Source organism: Eschscholzia californica, unplaced genomic scaffold (assembly GCF_041429995.1).
Source record: "Eschscholzia californica isolate CP2 unplaced genomic scaffold, dmEscCali1.0.p SCAF_1, whole genome shotgun sequence".
NCBI classification, from domain to species: domain Eukaryota; kingdom Viridiplantae; phylum Streptophyta; class Magnoliopsida; order Ranunculales; family Papaveraceae; genus Eschscholzia; species Eschscholzia californica.
The window spans coordinates 80,561,635-80,583,929 of record NW_028238198.1 but is presented as its reverse complement, the minus strand read 5'-3'; the positions used below and the strand labels follow the sequence as shown (position 1 = coordinate 80,583,929).

General features: G+C 36.8%; 4 protein-coding genes across 4 annotated transcripts; 1 reads left to right on the top strand and 3 right to left on the bottom strand.

Moving 5' to 3' along the window:
- The first annotated feature begins 3,402 nt into the window (after positions 1–3,402).
- LOC147569741 (ras-related protein RABD2a) lies at positions 3,403–6,927 on the top strand. The gene is made up of 8 exons (XM_086656258.1): positions 3,403–3,688; positions 4,683–4,755; positions 5,155–5,202; positions 5,287–5,334; positions 5,785–5,856; positions 5,940–6,095; positions 6,367–6,470; positions 6,576–6,927. Exons 1-8 carry the CDS (start codon positions 3,675–3,677, stop codon positions 6,670–6,672), a joined length of 612 nt encoding a protein of 203 aa, XP_086512384.1. The 5' UTR covers positions 3,403–3,674; the 3' UTR covers positions 6,673–6,927.
- Positions 6,928–8,412: 1,485 nt separating this feature from the next.
- On the bottom strand, positions 8,413–12,116 carry LOC147569740 (RGG repeats nuclear RNA binding protein A-like). Its single transcript, XM_086656257.1, has 8 exons — positions 12,046–12,116; positions 11,714–11,923; positions 11,059–11,365; positions 10,881–10,946; positions 10,599–10,731; positions 9,570–9,725; positions 9,434–9,490; positions 8,413–8,867 (listed from the first exon to the last, which is right to left on the bottom strand). The coding sequence occupies exons 2-8, from the start codon at positions 11,871–11,873 to the stop codon at positions 8,688–8,690; spliced, it is 1,059 nt and encodes a 352-aa protein (XP_086512383.1). The 5' UTR covers positions 11,874–11,923; positions 12,046–12,116; the 3' UTR covers positions 8,413–8,687.
- Positions 12,117–12,982: 866 nt separating this feature from the next.
- On the bottom strand, positions 12,983–17,573 carry LOC147569738 (11S globulin seed storage protein Ana o 2.0101-like). The gene is made up of 5 exons (XM_086656256.1): positions 16,052–17,573; positions 15,439–15,919; positions 13,827–14,319; positions 13,479–13,709; positions 12,983–13,375 (listed from the first exon to the last, which is right to left on the bottom strand). The coding sequence occupies exons 2-5, from the start codon at positions 15,632–15,634 to the stop codon at positions 13,222–13,224; spliced, it is 1,074 nt and encodes a 357-aa protein (XP_086512382.1). The 5' UTR covers positions 15,635–15,919; positions 16,052–17,573; the 3' UTR covers positions 12,983–13,221.
- LOC147569739 (phospholipase A(1) DAD1, chloroplastic-like) lies at positions 16,315–17,523 on the bottom strand. Its single transcript, XM_086663376.1, has one exon. It carries the CDS (start codon positions 17,521–17,523, stop codon positions 16,315–16,317), a length of 1,209 nt encoding a protein of 402 aa, XP_086519502.1.
- Positions 17,574–22,295: the final 4,722 nt, after the last annotated feature.

Sequence of the window (22,295 nt, the reverse complement as noted above, 5' to 3'; positions counted from 1 at the left end):
TCTCTAAACTCCGGCGAAGGGAGAGAATAAAAAAATTTTCTCACCCCTTCGCCGGAGTTTAGAGAGAGAGAGAGAGGAGAAAATTAAATTTTTATTTTATTTTTAGAAAGAGAGAGAGAGAAAAAAAATTTGAAGGTCGCCGGCCGGAAATTTGGCCGGTCGGCGACCCATGCCGAAGAAGATGATGAGGTGGCGTAACAGATGATGTGGCGTGACTTGGCAGAGAGAGAAAACATGATGGAGGAGAGAGAATGACGGTGTTATAACGGAAGGGGGCCATATGGGTATTTTTCGTAAAGTACGGGGCCAGGCGGGAAGCTGGTCACAAAGTTGGGGGACATTAGGGAAATAACCCTAATATTTATAATCTTCCACCACTTCCAAAACTAAAGAATTCTTCCGTTAGCCACACTTAGTATCCCACCACTTCAAATTTTTTGGTGATGGAAATATTTTGAAATGAAACAATTATCTTACTCTAAGATTATATTCAAACTATTAAAGTTTTTTATTGGTGTTTTAATAATGAAAATCATGAAAAAAAAAAATTACATTCTTATTTTCATTCAAATAAAACTATCAAGACTGAAGAACAACCCACTAAAAAAAGTACTCCAAAAAAACAAGAAGAAGAACAACTTATGAATCTCCGTTTTAAGTTTAGCTTTCAATGGAAGTAGTGTAATTCTTGCAAAACAAAAAAACTTTATAAAGTTAACATGTCGGAGGTACCAGCTCACCAGACTGTATTATAGGTTGATACGAAGCTACCTATATGTAATGGAACATGTTGGTTTTGTCTTACCGTTGAAAAAATTATCAAAGTTATCTTCAAATGTTGTTCTTTGTTATCTGTCAGTAGGATTGTTTCAATGCCTTATGTTACAAATAGTTTCATCTTTCTAACAATTTGATTGTAGCAACTAGTTTCATCTTACCACAAAAACTCATCAAAATTCTCTTCGAATGTTCCTCTCTACTATCTGTCGGTATGACTGTATCAATGCTTATGCTCCATCTATTCAAAAGACTCCTTACAGTTAATGATGCTTGTCCATATTTCCCAACACTGTCATGGAAGGTTCGCACTAGTTGAGTTCAAAAAAGAGATGATTGTTTTTAGTTTGATCTCACCTAAATTTGTCGTCCATTCAGCTTGCAAGCTATATTAGGTATGCCATTTTATAAGAATAACTCCTTTAATCTCGAAGACAATTCATCTACAAACACAAAACATATAGATATGTATCGTCGTAATTTTGGGAAAACAAAAAAAAAATCTACGTATAAAAGAGTTAGATCCTATTTTTATTTCCCCGAACTCCCACCACCATTCTTTCACCACTCCCATAATGGTCCCAAACAACATTTGTTTTTCCAAATATTTTCTCCTCTTTTGACCACCACCGTCTCTGACAACCAATTCCCATCAACATCACTTATCCATTTTTTTTATCTTTCTCCCTCTTCCTCCATCTATTTCTCTCTATCTATTCCGACAAAGAGAAGGTCCCCAGTCTGATCTGGGACAGTACGCACCACTGTATTAGGGTTTCTAAACTAATTGTAGATTGGAACCGAGATTCTGGCGAAGGGAGGGTAATAGATAGAGGGGAGAAAAGGTAGTAGTGTTAATTGGAGGTGGTGGCCATAAAAAGGTGGTCATAGATGAGGAAGAAGAAAAATTATGAGTTATTTCCTTTTTGACCCCCCTACTTTGTGACCAGCTTCCTGCTTGGCCCCCTATTTTTCATAAATTCAAATTTGACCCCTTATTTTCAAGTAAATGTCATAATTAACCTTCCTAATTACAAAATAAAATATTAAAAAAGAGATATTTCCACCTCACCTCTCTCTCCACCTCACCTCTCTCTTCTCTGACGAAGGTCGCCGACCGGAAAATTTTTATTTTGAAATTAGGAAGTTTAGTTATGGCATTTACTTTGAAATTGGGAAGGGTAGTTATGACATTTACTTGAAAATATGGAGTTAATTTTTGAACTTATGAAAAATAAGGGTCCAAGAAGGAAGCTGGTCACAAAGTAGGGGGGGTCAAAAAGGAAATAACTCAAAAATTATTGTTATCCCAAACATTTTGACAAAATCCACAATAGAATTTTATACTCATAAAATTTGACAAAACTAACAACTTCTCATTAAAATTTTATGTCCCAAAAAGTTTATTTGTTCCCCAAAATAACGATCACGTATAGCATTAGAGTTCATAGAATTAAAGAGACTGGTTTAGGTTGGTTACTTCAATACTTGCCGATTGGACCTATTTTAATGGGTAATAACCGATTTGGCATTTCACATAAAACCTCCTAATTTATACTAGATAAACTTTTACTTATTATTGACTAGCAAAAATTATGTGGAAAAAATGTTTAAGAGTATGGGTAGTTCACCGGATTCTACCACTGCAAGGGCCCAATCAAACTCAAAAGAAGAGTTGATCTAAAATCATAACCAATACTAGTTATGTCCTCAACACATGGACATCTTGTTTTCAAGAAACTAGGCCATTCCTAGCTAAAGGTAGCTTGTCTCACTAAAGAACTGGAACATTTGAAAATTAAATAGCGAACGAGTGCTAAAGTGCGAGAGTCTGTCGCACATGAATTCTCAACAAAACTAGAAAGCTATAGTTGGTGAGCTCGATTTACCGGTTGTAAAAATTTATGTCATAATACACTTTTTCATTTATTTGTAATCAAGAGTCATTATATTTTACATGACATAAATACATCATGGATTAGATAAACTCTATGACTACCATCTGAAAGACATATTAATGTGTTGCAACAAAAAAAAAAGACATCTTAATGTTATCCTACAGGACATAAGAGTTTATTTAGTCATAATTTAATCATATTTGTGATTAGAAATCAAATTTAAAACCTCTAGTATGGGAAGTGATGTCCAACCAATAAGCAAAATGATAGTGGACAAATACACCTCATTTACCACATTAAGAAAATATATTTTATATCATTTGATCACAACAACATGGTCAGAAATTGACAACAACTCTTGGTTGGAGTAGTACGAAGTATAATCTTCCACCTAGAGGTCAAGGATTCGAGACACACGCTGAACAATTCAGAAAAAACAACATGGTCAGGAATTTGCAATATGTGCAGGGATGAGTCTATAACCTTGCTTGGAGAGGGAGATTTCTAGGTTAAATCAATTTTGTTTTTTAAATGATTGGCATCCTATGGTCAACCAATAATATTCACACTTTAACAAAAAAAAAAAACCAATAATATTCACACTTTAACAAAAAAAAAAACCAATAATATTCACAATGAAAAACGTTTTCCAATACAAAATCACACGTGTCAATTATAGATCATTTCCCTCCACTTTCCTAATCTTACCGACCTTTAGTAATTCCACACAAATACTAAGGTTATAAACGTAATTGTCTCTCAACTCCTCTCCGATCTCTTCGTTGGTTGGATTTCTCTTCCCCTTTTTATATTTCCCCTTTACCCCCTTCGACTCGACAAATCTCTTTTTCTCTCTCTAGAATTCATTTCCCGGACGTCTCTCTACCGATTCTCTCTTCTTCGTCGGAAGATCGTTTACCGCTGTTAATTTCCTGCCGGAAACTAGAGGGATCCGGCGATCTAACATTAAATTACTCTAGTTTCTACCCGTCAAAGATCATGAATCCAGAATAGTAAGTTTCAAAGACTTGATTGAAATTCAAAGCTTATGAATTGTGATTTGTTTTTTCAATTTTATTGGGGGTTTTGTTTACTTTTGTTAGATCTGTGTCGAATTTTGTTAAATTAGGGTAAAGTTTGGTTATTTAGGGCTTACGTTTAAGATGTATGCGTTTTATAAAATTCTTTAGGTGTATTTTTTTGTTGAGTTGGTAATTTGTGATCTGTTTTGATGGTTCGATCTGGTTCTAATTTTCTGGATCGGTGAATTTAGGTTTAGATCCGTTGATTGAATTTCCTCAAAAATTATTTGCATGTATAGTTTATTTGGTGTGTGTAGGGCATGTAAATTATGATGTAATTGGGCAATCCCTAATTAATTTGTGGATTCCATCTTTTACCCAATCATAATTAGATAAGTCAGATGGTAATTCAGGTGATCACTTGAACTTAATTAGGATGTCAACTGGAATATATTGTAAGTGATTCTGGTGCTTTTTTCATTCTCAAGTTGGTTAGTGGGTGTGGTACTACAGATGATTGAATTATGTAAATAGGGCAAAAAAAGCCTGATTATGTTGGTGGATTGATGGGTATCTCCCATCTCTTTTATGTTGGTTAACTTGCTTAAGAAAAACAAGTTGTCAAGGTTGGACGAGTAGAACTGTCAGTTGTATGATGGGACCGATTGTCTATTTGTTGAGTCTAAGTTTCTTTTTCAGTTTATATACTATTGTGGACCTTTTAACGATGATATCCTTAGTTTCTATTAGGACGCATTTTCCTTTGCATTTTGTAAGGGTAAGGGAAGGAACATTATCACATGTAATCCTGTTTATAAATCTCATGTGATAGCGGAAACTCGATGAGTTTAGTAGTTACAAACAAAACGCACAAGTGTCATATAGAATGACCTTTTGTTTGTCCTTGTCCCGATTATTTGATTTATTTTAAAGAGGAAAGGAACTTACATGTAATAAACATTGTATGTCTGGGTCTCTTTTGCAGTGACTATCTATTCAAGCTTTTGCTCATTGGAGACTCTGGTGTTGGGAAATCATGTTTGCTTCTGAGATTTGCTGTAAGTTTTAATTCACCCGCCTTTAATTTATTTTTTCATATGCTCGGCTCAGATGAGTTTATAGAGTATTGACTTAGCGCGTATTGTGCATATAATGTGAAAGCATTCTTGTAAATCGATCGTATTTTTACCAATATTTAGTCATAAGATTTTATTTAAAGTAAAGTACTCGTAACCAAATCACGTGAAAGCCACGAAGCATGGAACTAATCCAACACAACAAATAAGTGGTGGTGGTGTGTCAACTTATAAGGTTTGTTGTGTGAGGAGCAAGCATGTTCTGTACTTATTTCCATTTTGTAGTTGGCTTTTAGCTATGTTTTCCAAGTGCTTACAGCACATTTGTATAGCTTACTCCTATCAAGCCCCTAATTAGTTTTTCGTATTTTTTTACTTCAGGACGATTCTTATCTGGAGAGTTACATCAGCACTATTGGTGTTGACTTTGTAAGAATTATGCTACAAAAGAATGTTACTTTATGCTATCTGTCGATTTTAAAGATCTAAAATATTCCTAATTTCTATATGTAGAAAATACGCACTGTGGAGCAGGACGGGAAGACCATTAAGCTTCAAATTGTGAGTTACTTGTTTTGATTGCTGTCTCGTGTTTGTTTGTCTATGAGCTGCAAGATTGAAACATACTAGACATGTATTTATTACGGACCGAGCACAAGTGTGTATTCACTTCAACACTGTTCGAATGGGTGACATGAATGCATGAAAATGGCAAGATGGAAGCATTAGTTTGCATTTCTGATTGTGTACCATGAAAAGGAAGTTGGTAGGTGATACCAAATTTATTTGATCTGATCAAATAGAAAATGTAGGTCCATGATTGTAAGGAACTAGTTGGCTTTTCTTCTTCCTACCTGACCATAGAATATGTTGTGCACATTTAACTGGCCCAAGCTGTGTTAGTAATTTCTGTAAATGATCTTGGTTCTTTCCTGATCTTAAAGTGGAGTTATAAATTGTTTGTATCTGGTATACTGTTCCTGCACTCAATTCTTTTGTTTTTCTGGTCAGTGGGACACTGCTGGTCAAGAACGATTCAGGACAATTACTAGCAGCTACTACCGTGGAGCCCATGGAATTATAGTGAGGATTACTTATCTCTATGTTTTTGTGGCTCAAGTCTGATGTATCCTTTGTGAATTTCGCTAACATGGCTTCCATCTCAGATCGTGTATGATGTGACAGACCAAGAGAGCTTCGACAATGTGAAGCAATGGTTAAGTGAGATTGATCGCTATGCAAGTGAGAATGTCAACAAGCTTTTGGTGGGGAACAAGAGTGATCTGACTGCTAATAAAGTTGTATCATATGAAACAGCAAAGGTAAATCAATATCATTTACCAATTTCTCACAAATAACCAGACAAACACCTATTCCTTCTAATTGACCGACTTACCCATTGATTTAGGAATCTATACACTTCCCCCCATTCAGGGATAACAAGTTAGATTTCCTACTACCATTATTATATAAGTACTTCTTTAAGTTGGTCACTTGAAGTATTGCATAGATGTCAGCCTTTCTGTGTCGTTAGTTCTGAACTCCGTAAATTTTCTTGTGGAAGTTTAACAAACGAGCTATGTTTTTATGAAGGCATTTGCTGATGAGATTGGCATCCCATTCCTAGAAACCAGTGCAAAAAATGCAATGAATGTCGAGCAAGCCTTTATGGCCATGGCTGCTGAAATCAAGAACAGGTACTCCTTGTGTTATCCTGCCGACAGAAAAAAACCTTCGGCTTTGTGTATGATTTCCTCAATCATTTACTTATTCTCGTTATGTATTTTATGTGGGGGTTTCAGGATGGCAAGTCAACCAGCAATGAACAACGCCAGGCCTCCAACAGTCCAGATTCGAGGACAACCCGTTGCTCAAAAAGGTGGATGCTGCTCTACTTAAAAAGAAACAGATAGTATGTTTAGTTTCTATCTAACAGTATCGTGTTCTCATAAATGGCACGTAAAACTAGTGTTTTTTTTAATTCAATTTAGTCGAATTCTGTATTCATGTTCAATTTGGTTTGCTGTTTTGTGGCTCTTATCTGTTCTCCAACTACTTCTGATGTTAAATTCTTTATGACATTTGTGACTTTACTTCTAAAATTGCCTGTACAAATCAGGATTATTATTAGTAAATCGAAGCACCATTTGATTACGATTCTGTACTCCAATTACGTCTCCTTTTACCTGTACAACGTGTTCAAAGTTCAGGAACAGGTTATCTCGTGCGTTTTCCTTTCAGCAGCAAAACGTAGAAAGGTTGTTTTTCTTGGGAGATCTGGGACTGAGAAGTTCAACAGTGATAAGTACTGATTTTTCTTCGTACTGTAATAATTCATGGGTTAAAATATGTGCGAACTTCACTGCTTTTGTTCTTGGCGGTTGCTACTTGTTGAATGTCCTATAGGTTGACCTTAACATGCCTTTGGAGAGTTGTGTTTCATGTTTGTGTAGTTCTTTAGATTAGCCTAGAACTGTATAGCAGTTACAGTAAGGTGCCTCTGTCGAAAAAAAAAGTCAAGGCTATGTAGAATCTAGGGAGATGATAATATGCAGGGGTCTTTCGATTTTAAACTCCTTTTATCTCCCTTATTTTGGGTAAAACAAAACTATCTTCATCTCACTTAATAGTGACTTGTGCCGACAACACCACCACCAACCATGCCTACTACAACATCGGCACCACCACCTCTCACCACCACTCTCGCCTCTCTCTCTCTCTCTAGACTCTCCTCCACTCATTTTTCTTTGTCGACGAGTGATGAGGACTTGGGCAGGATCTTCTCCTCCACTCATTTTATCTTTTTCGACGAGTGATGAGGACTTGGGCAAGATCTTTGAACTCCGTCTGAGGGGCTCGAGACCGTAATAAAGGGATGAGTAAAGACAAGAGGTAGACGGAGGTGGAGGTTTTGTGGTTCGTGGGGGTCGTGTTGTGGCCTTGGGTTTGTGTAGTGGACCGGAGTGGCAGTATTGGGGGTCATGGCAGGGAGAGATGTTAGAGGTGGTGGTGAATAATGAGATAGAGGAAGGTTTTTCGCAAAAAGAGAGATCGAATATTTTCATAATGAGAGTGGCCCTAGATTTTGTCCTATCGAAGAAACAAGACTGCACGGCAACCAAATCACTATTCCCGTAGACAAACCTCCTGGATTCCCCAAGATACAAAACCAAGTTTAAACCAGAAAATAGTAACGACATTGTTGCTCTGCTCAAGAATTGATTGCCATGGCTTATTATTAAAATGGATTCCACGCCAAACATAAATCTTTCCTTCTCCTGTCTCTTTGCCCACTGCTCCTTTACCTACTATTTCTAACAAAAGAATCCTACTTCAGGTTGGAAACTTGGGACTACTGCTTATTTTTGTGCAGAGGTACAGTCGGGTTATGTACCAGCCACCTTGATTAGGGCTACAAAATAAACCCCAAGTCCTAGAGATAACCCCTATATGGGCGAATAACAACTTGAAGGCGTTCATGCTATACATGATTACATTCGTTTTGGGCGAATAACAACTTGAAGGCGTTCATGCTATACATGATTACATTCGTTTTGGGGGTTCTCACTAAAACTGTAACAAGGGCATAAAATAATAGAACATAATTCAACTCCATAAAAACATCTAAAACTTGGCCAATTTGCATAATGAAAATCCATATATCATAATCTCTGAACAAGTCGCACATGCAATCGAGTTATGTCTGGGAAGATAATACCATAAATTGTCAAAATACCCCAAAATTTACATCCTAACTCACTAACAAGTTTCTTTTCTTAAGGGAATCTTAAGATTGATGTTACAGGAAACCTAACTTCCTGTCAATATTTTCTTTTCCCAGCACCAGCTACTCAGAGAAACAAAATGATGAACCCTAAATCAGACTCTATGATTAAGATCAATATGGTAAATTCTCACATGGCACCAAGAGTTGGGAACTGCCCTGCATCATGAATTGCCGGAGCTACCTCTCGTACTATGTTGTTTCCAGAAAAACTTCCTCGAGAACCACGTCCACGACCGCGTCCACGACCACCAGGGCTGTAGTTTCTTCCCCCTTCTGCTGGCTTAAGGAATTCATTTATGCTCACAGACTACAAACACAAACAACAAGCAAAAGAAAAGAGCATTCATAAAATGGCTCGCTGTGACTCACTATTGACAATATCCTTACTAACATTAAAAAACCTTGAAACAAAAAGAGTTCATAGATAACCCAAACTTATAACAGTGCCCACCCCACCAAAACTCGTCCCCAACGTCACTAATGAACACCATCAAACATCTGTTATGTCTTGAACTAACAAAAAGGAGTTCTCTAATTTATCACGTTTTGAAGATTATGTTAAGGAAAACCAGACACAGACAACTACTAATACAACATCAGGAAATGTGCTCATGAAACCAAATCAAATGCCCTGGCTAAGGTAATGAGAAACATGCTAGATATAACTTAATTTACACGTTCTGGGAGCAAGTGACACAAGATTTTTCTGTTATAAACAATATTTGTTTAGATTCATAGAACTTCAGTGAATAACTTCTATTTCGAAAGATTGAACGAATTAATTTTCATGAATAAGAGACAAGTTTCCAGGAGAGGTTATAAAATTATAGGATAGAAGGTAAATATAATCCAAGGGCCTCAAAATATTCAAACCTTTTTTGCTCTCTCTTCCTTGTCAGCCAACTCTTTTCGCTTGTCTTTTTCAGCTCCCTAAAAAGAAAGAGATGGGATTACTTAATCGAAGACTTCAAACAAAAACATTCAAGACATCAGTTGATCTTAAGTTTACCAATTTGATGAATATCTCATTATTGCTTTTCTTGCTCGCAATCTGTTGCATGGATTGAAATTCTTTCACATCCACCTTCCTTTCTTCAGTCTTCAATGCCTGCAAAGCCTTCCTCTTTTCCTCCAGAACTTTCTCGTACTCCTCAAGAGTCATTTCCTATTCAACGGAGATTTAAGATTACAACCCATAAAATTTACATTCAGGCTGCAAAAGAAGGGATCCTACTGGTGGTACCAATAATTTTCCTCAAAAAAATGACTAGTTGAAAGGACAACATTATCCATGACTTAGAAGCATACCAAGTTTACGTGTCTTATTTGGTATCAATTTAACTGGGTTAGACGACAACTTTTAAACAGTGCTCTAAACTCTATTAATAAGAAGTGATAAAGTATCTCCTAAAACCTTTTGCACCTTATTTTTCAAATACATGGAACTCCAAATGGTGGGCAATTATTTTTTAACGAACTGCCAGATACTTCAACAAAACTATCAAGTTATTATAGACTCACCATCTCGTAAGCAACTTAAATGCAAAGCTACTATAGAAAATAAGTTTATCACAATGGAGCAATGAAATGGGCTTCTTATCAGTTTCATTCCCAAGGAGTTAATGACTATATCATCTGAACTTCTGAAGAGAGACTATCACAATGGAGCTACTATAGAAAATAAGTTTATCACAATGGAGCAATGAAATGGGCTTCTTATCAGTTTCATTCCTAAGGAGTTAATGACTATATCATCTGAACTTCTGAAGAGAGACTATCACAGACTGAATCTGGAGTTATTTAGCACAAACAAGTGGAGTCTCTCAAGTAGATTTTTCTGTACTAAATGCATGATTGAGAGATCGTTATTCTTCCATGTGGGTGACACCTCGAGAGGTCATGCACAAAAGTTGGACCTATTAGAGTCAGAAATTCATTTTTTCTCCTGGATATAAAATTCTTCATTACCAATCATAATATAAGGGGAGTTTCATGTTAAAAGCAAACAAAGCTTGACGAATAAAATCTTATGCTTCACCTTATCTTCAGGTTCTTTCTCTTCAGTCTCAGTAACAGGGACCTCCTTGTTTGCATCTACAGTTTCTTCTTCCCCGGGCTGCTTCTCTGCACCTACATTCTTCTCATTTTCAGCAACGACATCCTCGGCATCCCTACAAATGTAAAGTCGCGAAAAAAAAACATTTGTTTTTAGCAAAAATGGAAAAAACTTCCCGAATAATAAAAAGAAAAAGATAAGATTATAACATTTAGCAATAGCTTGACTGTGTCCAAATGACACCAGCGTAAAACAAGAACTTACGGAGCTTCTGCACCAGTGTTAGTTCCCCAATTTCCTCTACCGAACCCATCACGTTTATTTTCATACCTGCAAATATGAAAGAATTAAACAGTTTTACTAACGCACAAGTAACAATATGCAAAGGAAAAGATAGTCAAAATACCAAAAGAATGATTCAAAACGATTTGCACATACTTACCCACGTCCTGTCCCACTACGACGCTCAAATACTCTCCGAGGATGCTCACCTTCTCCTCCATCTCCACTGTGGTAACTACCACCTACACGACTACGAAATCTGACACCATCATGCCTATCCTCCTTATAATCAACCTGCGGAGGGCTAGAAGCATACTCTCCCAAGACTCCATTGTTGTTATGCACGTTCTCATTGTTGCCAGTGTCTCGTGGTTCACGGTTGAACCGACCTCCACCTCGACCACGACTAAACCCACCACGACTGAACCCACGCCCTCCACCACGGCCTCCAGTCTTTGCTTCCCTCACTGTTCAAAACACAGTACAATCCTTAGACAACATTACTACTGGTTCATTGAAACAATCAGAACATAATTAATAAATCGAAAAACCACATGAATAAAAAAAAAGTAAATCTCAACGAGATAAAGGTTCATAAAACTTAAGAAATAGGGATTTCAGAACAAATGTAACAAGCAGATTCATGAACAATCCAGATAAATAAACTGGTAAACACACTAAGATAATAAAACCCTAAAATTCTAGTTCTCACTCATATCAAAAAAGAAAATCTAATACTTCATCATCTATCTTAAGATCATTGATTCGAATCAAAACACACAAACAAAAATGAAGAAGAAAAAACGAAATCTAACCAGCCTGAGAAGGAGGGAGAGGCTTGGAAGGCAACTTAGGTTGTTGCTTGGGCTGCTGCTGAGGAGCAGTAGCTAATGCTAGGGCTTTCTTAGCAATCAGCTCCGATATGTCATCGTTATCTTCATCTCCCAACAAATCAAAAGGGTTTCCGCTCGCCATTTTCTTCAACTGTACCTCACAAAACCCTAAAACCACTCAAAATGATTCAACTGCAACAGCAACCCAGGGATATGTTAGTTGACGTTCTTCATCGTTGAATGAAGAACTAAATCTAACAGAGAAATTAGGTAAAGGTTTGAGAGAAAAGCTTAGAGTGAGAAAGTTTATAAACCTAGCCGCAATAGCAAGACGAGAACGAAAGAGTGAGTGTGAAAGAGCGTAAAAAACCTAATCGCAAATCCTATTTATCTAACGGACTTGGTGCGTTTTTGAATTTACTGACAGTATGGGTTAATTCTATTTTGATCCCCACTTTTGACCAACTGAATAATTAGTACCCATTTCAACAACAAATTGGCTCACAAAATTGAACATTTCCTCAAAATTTGAACATTTTTGGTCTCCTGATCTCCTCTTTTACCCTTTTTCTTTTAAACTGTTCTCTCTCCCTTCCCCCTCTCTTCATAATCTAAAACGGACTCCCTAAAATAGCCTCGCTAATAGGGTCGTCAGACCATCTGTCCACGAGTCTTATCTCTAGATAGGGGTCTTTCCCTTTTAGTACCGTAGATGAAACAATTCATCCCAACACTTGACCAACTTCCATTTTCATTGTTCAACAAAAAAAACTTCCATTTTCATTCATTTTTGTTAGGAATTTTTTTCAGAAGCTATGAAGTAACTTTGGTCTTTCTAGCCAACAACCCTTGGCTCAAGTAGTAAGAGGTAAGTCTTCCAACTTAGAGGTCAAGGGTTCGAGGCACACGCTTACCAATTCAAAAAAAAACTTTGGTCTTTCTATTTCTCCCTTCTTTCTCTTTCTCCAAATTTTTATTTTTTTTGTTGGAAAGCCCAAGTTTTATCTTCTTCCTCAATCTGGTGTTCTTACATGATTTTAATTGGATTTAGTCTAGAACCTCATATGGGTTTCCAGGTGAAACAGGAACACTATATATGGCTCCCATAGGCTCCCGTCTATGATCAAACTCAACGGGTTTCATGGCTCTGATAGGTAGAGTCAAGAACAAAAAGAGAAAGTGAGAGAGGAGTTAGAGGGTTTAATGGCTCTGATAGGTATCCATCAACAACTAAAATTTGGACCCAGTAGGCTCAATTTTCATCACCTAAAATTGAGTTGGAAGAAAAATAACAAAAAAAAAAAAACTTAAGGTAAAGATTCAGAAATCGGAACTATCTCAATCATGCTTTTAGTTCTCATAAACTCCCAAACAGAAAAAACATACTCCAATTATGGATGTAATCAATCCTCTTAGTTGTTAAACTTGTAATTGAAAAGAAGAAAAACAGGGAAAGAAAACTAGTATCCTTCATTCCTTGATCTCTGATCTCAATTAGGTGGAGGAAAGAAGATGGCATCTGCAGTTCTCTTCGAACGGAAATGCTTCTCGAGTTCTGGTGCCACGTTGAAGGAAGCCTCGAGAACTTCAGGAGAAAGAGCTTTCCACACTGATGTCCTTCCTGCTAGATGACTGAATATTGGGCTGCAAAAACAACATCAATCGTTAGAACTCATAGAGAGTCATAGTTGCAGAAGAACTTTTATGATGAGATGGATTAGAGAGAGAAGTGATTGGAGTAACTTACTTGGGAGTGGTGATAATGGAGAACCATTCCAAACCATCGTTATCGGCTATCTTTGAGACAACAAAGAACCTTGGAACAATAAACAAGTTACCAGCCTTCACTCTTGTTTCGAGAACACGTCGACCGTCTACTCCAACAACTTGAACACGGCCACTTCCTCTAATGATATATGTCACTTGTAGAGCAGAATCACAGGAGAAACCGGGTGAACACATTGCACTCCCATCCAACCTGACAAGAGATTTACCTTCGATTAGTATATAATCAGAGAGAGAGAGAGAGAGGAGAGAGAGAGAGAGGACTACGAATAACGTCAAAGATACTGCAGAGTAGAAGTAGAAATCTCACCTGACAAGATCAGCGCCAAGTCCAACCTGTCCAACCAAAGGCAAATTCAGAGTATTCAAGACCACAACACGTCCACCGTTCTTAATATCAACATCTAAAGGCGCTTCCTCACAGTTCAAAGCCATCCCGTTTCTGTCTTCCTCCTTTGGCTCTGGCATATTAACACCATCGGCTAGCTTGACAATGCCACTGCCTTTCTGGCTCCCAACAACTTCCTTCACCTTATCCTCTTCCAAATCCCATGCTCTACCCACAAACTCAGTAGAGAATCCAGTGAAGATACCATTCGAACCAGTAAGAGAGAATTCAGTGAATTCACCAACTTTATGGCCTTTAGAAGTATCACCCAAGAACAGAACAACAAGCTCTGTATCATCTTTGTTGTACCACCATGTGACAACACCGAATGGGAGGGCAATTGCATCACCCTTCTTGATCGAAATCACTTTCTCTTTCTCAGCCTCAGGAAGGACGATTCCGGCTCTACCACTACCTGAAAAGCTCAAGGAAGATCGATATATAGTTAAGTTATATACGATTATGTTGGTGAAAACCTTTCTTTAATTTCAATTACTACCCAATACAAAATTATGTGGGTAGTTCTAGAAGTACACAAAACATGATAGATCGGGTCGACAAGATTCAAACAAAAGACATCATTGGCTAAAGCACTTGAACATTATAGTACTACATAACAGGAACTCCTTTTGTATTCATATCATTGTAACCACCCAATATATATGACATCTTTAAGATTAGTAACATAATACGGAGAGACCACTTCTTATATAAATTTATGAATCGTGAGAGTGATAAACTAGTTTAATCCATATGCTTATAAGGGTCAACAAGAAAACAAAAGGATTCTACATTATATTTTGATTCTGTTGTACCTGAAAACAATAGAACAAAGCTTTTTGACCAAGAGAAAAGGGGGAAAGATCGCGAAAATGTTCATTGTATGAACTATTCAAATACTTATACAACCCTAAAACCATAATTTGAGCAAGAAAATATGTATTTGACAGAAAACGAATAGCATCACTACAAATCGGATCCATTGTCTGAATGGAAATCATGCTACCCATCTGAATTGACTCGAAACCGTCTGAATCAAATGGACCCAAACTAGTCTGACCAGTTAGATCATGAGACAGACATAACTAGTCATAAAACAAACATTCTGAACTAGGGTCAAATCAGACCTTGAGTGAGATTCCAGATCTGACTAAAAAAGCACTACCAAAAATCATAACAGAATCGGTTTTGGGGATGAACAAATCAGACCAAAACAAGATGATAGCAGATAGCTTACCAGCAAAAGAAAACCCTAACAGATCATACAAGATCGATCGATTAAACATCAATTGAAGCATTCTAATAAAACAAATCAGACCTCAAGTCAGATTTCATATCTGACTAAAAAAACACTACCTAAAATCATAACAGAATCGATTTTGGGATGAACAATAAACAAAACAAGATGACTGCTTACCGGCCAAAAGAAAACCCTAAAAGATCATACAAGAACGATCGACTAAACATCAATCAAAGCAATCTAATAATCAAAATCACATGAACTAAAAGTACAAATATCAAAATCAATAAATACCTTGAAGAACGTAAGCGACCTTAGAAGAATCAGAGTAGGAAGGAAGAGAGAAGCCATTCTTGCTGAGAGAAAGTTTGGAAGCACCGATGTTACCTTCACGAAGCATCGGAAGTTCAGAAGGAGACCATGACATGTATGATCCTCCTTCTCCTCCATGCAATTTCATCGCCGATCTCGGAGTTAGATCGATATCCATTATTACTTACTAGTTTTCGAAAGACTCAAAAGATTTTCAGAGAAGATGAAGAGAATTAGTGGGAGAGAAGTGATTACTGTGTTGGAATTTATATAGGGAAAGTTAAGATAATCCTAATTTGAATGAGATTAGGATAATGAAACGTGGGTAATTGGGATGTTTGTGGATAAATACGAATCAGAATGGTAATTACTTGGACGATTTTGGCGGTAATTAATACGTACTCTTATCCGAGTGAAATTCTTCGAGTTTTCTAAGGGTTTGACAAGCTGGCCCATTTTGGCCCTAAAAGTATCTCATAAGTCCATTTTGTGAATCAAATCCAACCACTCCTCCTTTGTGAATCGGGCCAGTTGCTCCTGTACAAAATCTAACACCTTATTAAATGGCATCGGTTTCGTACAACTTTCATGCTACTATTGTTATACCTAAATATACTTCGGGACTACTTATCTATTGTATGCTTAATTTAAGATATAGATATCTATTTGGGACTGACCATAGGGTGAATATCGATGTGGCCCACACCCATTAGGCGGGTCATTTCCATCTTAATAGGACTCGTGTGATGGGAACCAACTACATCAATTTTGGGGCATGTGATCCATCTCATTTTTGGGCCATTTTACATTTCTCTTATTTGTATGAGATATCGTATTGTTCTCCCAATGTCGCTGGTATCATACGCTCTGCCGTTGAAATGGACAGGTGGACGTTTGAAACCCGTTAATCAGGTGAAGATATGTATTTAGTTCATGACATGCGGCGACATTGTTGTGTCTTCCATTTATAATTGGTGAATCATTGCTGCACAGACGAAGCTCATGTCCCACGTCCACATAATTCCACTTAGTCTTTTGAACCACAAGTTTTTTAAGCCACCTAGATAGTACACGTGGACTTGCTACGCGGATATTGTCTACATCACTTGCCACGTCATCATCATTGTTGATGACGAAACCTGGTACTTTTGTTACGATATCTGCAGAATTAACAATACGTAGTATTTTAATTCCGTACTTTTGAACTTCACATCTGAATTTTTGGTTACCAACACGTGGCCCACCAAACGAGATAACGGCAATAGATGGTGATTGACTAAATGTTTTTTTAAGGTCGTACGCTGTCAATGTAGCCAGCGCTGCACCAAGACTATGCCCAGTTATCGTTATACTCAGCGAATCATCACCATATGATTGTAAAATTTTCGAGATTTCCTCCCTCACTTCTTCTTGAAGACTTCGACAATTATCGACAAAAGAAGTGTATAAACTCAAAAAACCAGTTTCAACCATAGGCCCTTGAAGATAAGATCGAGATATATCTGACTTGTTATTCGAAAGCTGAGTCAAGGTGGATCGTAAATTTTCAACCCATTCTAAACAAGTAGTTGTGCCTCTGTAGGCAATAACGATGTCACGACGACCAAGTCTAGCAATTTCTTCTTCATCTTGACAAACTGCAACATAACCTATCCAACTCGAACGTTTTGAAATCCAAGTCGAAAACTTATCAACCCAACTCGGTAAATCAATACCAGAAGTTGCATGTAAGTTTTTAGTAAGACGATAACCAGTTTTCGGAAAACCAGAACGGTGAAGTAGAGAATATTTAGGGTAAATACAATGACCATAATGTGGAGAAGAAGGGTCAAATTCGAAAGAAGTATAAGTAGCTTCTACAAACTTCCCATATCGAAGAATTTCATATCGTAATTTATTGTCAAGTGGGTCGAGAAGGCCTTCCCAATTATTAGACCCATGGAATTCTCTCCATCTCTTCCCTAGTTTGAGTTGTTTAGTTTGAGGCTCTATATTGGAATGGGCGGTACATTTTCTTGTTTGAGTAGGAAAAGAGAGAGACCTAGTTTTACATAAAGCTAATCTCATTTTCATATAGTAGAAATGAGGATATATAGAGATGAGAGAGAGAGGAGCTTGGTTTGGAGGGGAATGGACATGGGAACTTATAGGAGAGGAAAGAGAGAGAAAGGAGAGATGGGATGGGGAGGGAAGGAAGTGATGTTAGATTAGGTATTATTATATGCATAAGTACGGTTGATTGAGACTCGAAGGGGAAGAGGGGGCGGGGTCGAGGGAGCACGTCATAACTAGAAAAACGGTAGTGGAATTTACCCAAAAATTGATAGGTGAATAGTAGATGATCCGAGTTACATCAAGTGGGACCTTTTAATCACTAGCAATCAGTGGCATATTTGACCTAGCCAAAACTAAAAGGGTTAATGACAATTATACCTTTCCGACCAAATATGGCTTTCAACATGTACTTCACTCTGTTATTAGACTCAGGGTCGAGTCGGTTTACTGTCTATTTTGATGATCCCGCTTCAGACCCGTGAAATTTGATTTTGGTATTTTCAGTAGAGAAATGTACTTTTAGGTTTTTGTTTAATAACCACTAAATATACCATTGGTCCACTAATGACGGACTTGTAAAAATGATCATGTGAAACGACATATTCAATTTACGAGTGGTTTAAGTGGCATGCCACATACAACCACGTGCATTGATTAACACCAGATCGATCTTTGTTTTCTAATATTCTTCCGTACATATAAACAATCCTCCCTCCCATGCATAAAATTTAAATAGCACCAGGTTTAAAATTAGGTGATTCTAGTCTAGTCAGGATATGTTAAGTTGACGGTCATCTAGCTCGAAACTAATTGAAAACATAAATTAACAGTATGAAAAACATCTAGACGAATATAATTATTTTATTTGTCCATTCACGATTTATTTGTTGCAACTACAACAAAAGTGGGATGGAGCACGAAAACCAGTTGACAAATAAAAATATCTCGAATTCTGCGTTACCAACCATACACGGAAGGAGTTACGGTTATATTACCTAAAATTATAGGTCTATACTTTGTTTTGATTAAAAAAGTGGGAAGAATACTTTGTGTTTCCTCCTTAAACAAATCATTATTTGGTAATTACTTGTTGAATTGGGATGTGGGTGGGTCAGCCAAATCCCACTTAGCACCGAGGAGGCGGGGACGTGCAGCTTTCAGGCGATCACCAATCACATCGCCTATCTTTTGAATGAGGAGATGTGGACGGTAGAGGCCTAGAGGGTAACTTACACCTACCTACCAAGTTGTTGTACAAAATCTCTACCATCGTGCACATATAACACACAACTTGAAGCTAAGGATTAAAAAAAAAATATAGTTGATTGGATCCGATATAAACTGTTCCATACCTAAATTCCATAAGTTATCTAATAATTTGATAAATATTGGACAAATTTCAATTTATTATACTCGAAATCGATAAACTTACTGAATGTTCGACAAGTTTGTTTTTTTTGTTGTTGAAATTCCACAAGTTATTTGCTAATTCCATAAATATTCGACGAATATTAATTTGCTACATTCGAGTCCGATGAGCTTATTGCATATTCGATATCTTAAGCTTATTGAATAACCTGGATAGTAATGTAGTTGTCTGCGAATGAAATGTAGACATGACATGTGAGTGAAAAATAGACATGACACGTCATTGATCGAGTCATACTCAAATAACATCGGGGCAATAGCATTGTTGTTTTCAATATTTCAGTTATTATCCTAAGAGCAACTCCAATTTGGCTAGGTTGAGGCTCCCGAATTCAAATTTCGGAGCTCCAACCCAGCCCCTTGGTGCTCCAGTCGGGGAGCTCCATCCTCCCGGACTCCCAACCCGTAACGTGATCGTCAGGGAACTTAAGCGGATCCTTTAAAAAGGGATCCACACAATCTTTTTCTTTCTCTAATTTTTATTTTTATTTAATTGTTTCAAATCTTTTCTTGTTCAATTATTTCTCTAATTCTTTTTTGTTTTTTATCTTTTTAAAATTCTCTATTCTCTTTAGAATAATATCAAATTTTATATTTAAAATTAATAAACTATAGTTGAAAATTGAAATAAAAACCCGCACACGTACACACATACATAATTTGGGTTTGGGAGCTCTTATTAGGAGTCCGAGATAGAATTGGATTCAGGGACTCCTAAAATTGCTCCTACATTGGAGTTCCCCTAACAGACGTAAACAGATGAAGTTCAAGACTAATAGAGATGATAGAGAGAGACGATGTAAAGAGAGTGTAATAATGATGTAAAGGGAGTGTAACTCGGCTAAAGTAAGAGAGTGCCTCTAACGAGGGGTAATTTTGTCTTTTCACTGAAGAGAAAGTTTGTTATAACAAACTTTCCCTCCAACTCTTTCTCTCTCTACCCGAGCTATATAAACTCGATTGTAATTGAGATTGATCATATAATAAACACAACTTCTAAACTCAGTCTCTCTCTCTCTCTCTTCGAAACTCTCTTAAACTCACATGGTATCAGAGCTCTAGGGTTTCTTCGAACCTAACAATGGAGGAAACAAGCTCGCACTCAAATCCTTCTTCATCTTCCAATTCAAGTCATCTTCCTTCTTTTAATGTTACAAATTTCATAGCAGAGAAGCTAGATGAAACGAATTTCTTGCTTTGGAGAGATCAATTCGAAACCATTTTGATTAGTAATGATCTAATTGGCTATGTCGATGGATCTATAACTGAACCAGAAGCTTCGATCTATGAAAATGATGGAGAAATTCTAAATCCAGCTTATCAGATCTGGAGAAAACAAGATAACTTTGTCAAATCGTGTCTCAAAGCTACATTTTCTAGATCTGTTTCATCAGATGTACTCGGATTAAAGACTTCTCAACAAATTTGGGAGTATTTGAATACAGTTTATGCAGAAGAATTCGAGGCTAAGCAAGATCTTCTTCGAAGAGAGATTCAAAATACAAGGAAAGGATCAGCTGCAATCAGTGAGTATTTACGAAAAATTAAATCCTTATCTGATTCCTTAATTGCTGTTAATGATAAGGTCCCTGAGAAAGAGATAATTAGAATTGTTCTAGCTGGATTAGGAAAGGATTATAGTCAATTTATTGTTGCTATTGACAATAGAACAACTAGAATAAACTTTCCTGAACTTAGATCTCGTCTCTCTCTATCATCTCTATTAAAGACCACTTCAGGTACAAGCTATAGGTTCTTTCTCTTTGTCTTTCGATGCCTAAAATTTATTTCTCTCACATTTTATGTACTACTGTAGTGCTGTAGAGCAATCCATTTTCTATATCATATAGTACAAGGAGGAGCATGAACCTGAGTTATTCATCCAATCTAGTCCACAGGCTATAGGTTCTTCTTTTTAACTTTTCAATTTAAGCAGTAATATGGAAGATACTTTAGTTGAATTTAGTACTAGTACTTTTTTTTGGCATTTATTTTGTTAGAATCCATTCATAACTAATTCGAAAATGTGGGAAAAACTATAGATATAATCATATAATTCTCTTGTTCATTATACTTCTCTTTTTTGTAATTTTTGGCGGGGTTATGCTCTTATGGAGCACGACCCCGTTTCTTATTTCTATGATGTCATGGATCATATACTACGGTAGGGATTATTATATACAGAGTTTTAGATAAAATAACATCTCAAGTCTGTTAGTTGATTAGGAGTCGTTTTCTCGTCTACCTCGTACTCTCTCCCATAGTATCCGTATTCCCAAACCCTCTATTGACAGCAAGAGTTCTTTCAATTCTGACATGTTTTTTTAACCAAGACTAACAAGAAATTAAGTCTACCATTTTTTAATATTCGAAAGTTATTTATCCCATCCTAACCTTATAAATCATGATCCTTATTCACTCGATAAAGAGAGTCACCCCCAGATCCACCTCTTTGAAAGACAGACTCCTAGTCCACTTCTTTGATCTTTCAAGTGGTGGACAATTTTGGTATGCAAATCATTCGATCCTTTCCGAATTCTAAAGTGAAATGGATAAAATGAATGTCCTCAAAACAGATGTTTTGGTACATAAGTACATTACTCTGCACGAGAGTTGATCTGACTCGAAACTCAATTCTCTCTCTGTTTTCTCCTCTAATTTCTCATTTTGCCTAGAACAAGATATATATATACAACTTCATTACCTATTAATTCTATATGTGAACTAGAAAATATTAACCCTAATTATAATGACAAATAGTAAAAATTCCATGTGCCACAACATGGCAATCATCATCTGTCAAGAAGTTAAATGAATGGTTCAATTTCAAAGGCATGAAAATGAAAGATTATGACTGTGGAATCAGTCATTAAATATTAGTTGAACTAGAAAGAAAATTATCTAACTAATTAAAGGCTTTGTCTCTTTTACCATAAATATTTTAGGGCATGCAGTACCAACAAACTCACCTAGTTAGAGTCTTTCATTAATCTCCTCTGTCCCTTATATTTTCTTCAACAAGCCTACATCCTACACAACCCGCCTCTTTGAACTCTCACACGAACAGGAGCGGACCCACTAAGAGATCAGACCGGACAACTGGCTAATCTGAAATTTGTGATATTTTGACATAATAAGAGGCACTTCTGGAGTTTCCTCTATTCGTATGGCTTGAAGGTTTTTAGGGGTGTTTAATCGTGAGAGGAATTGGGTGAGAAGGAACAAGAAGAAAAAGAACTAAACTATAAAAAAAATCTAAACAGTTTAACTTTTTTCAATCGTACTCTTGAATTAAAATCCAAGTTAAGGTTAGTGATGTTTTTTTTTTAATTGGAAGTGTGCCTTGAACCCTTAAC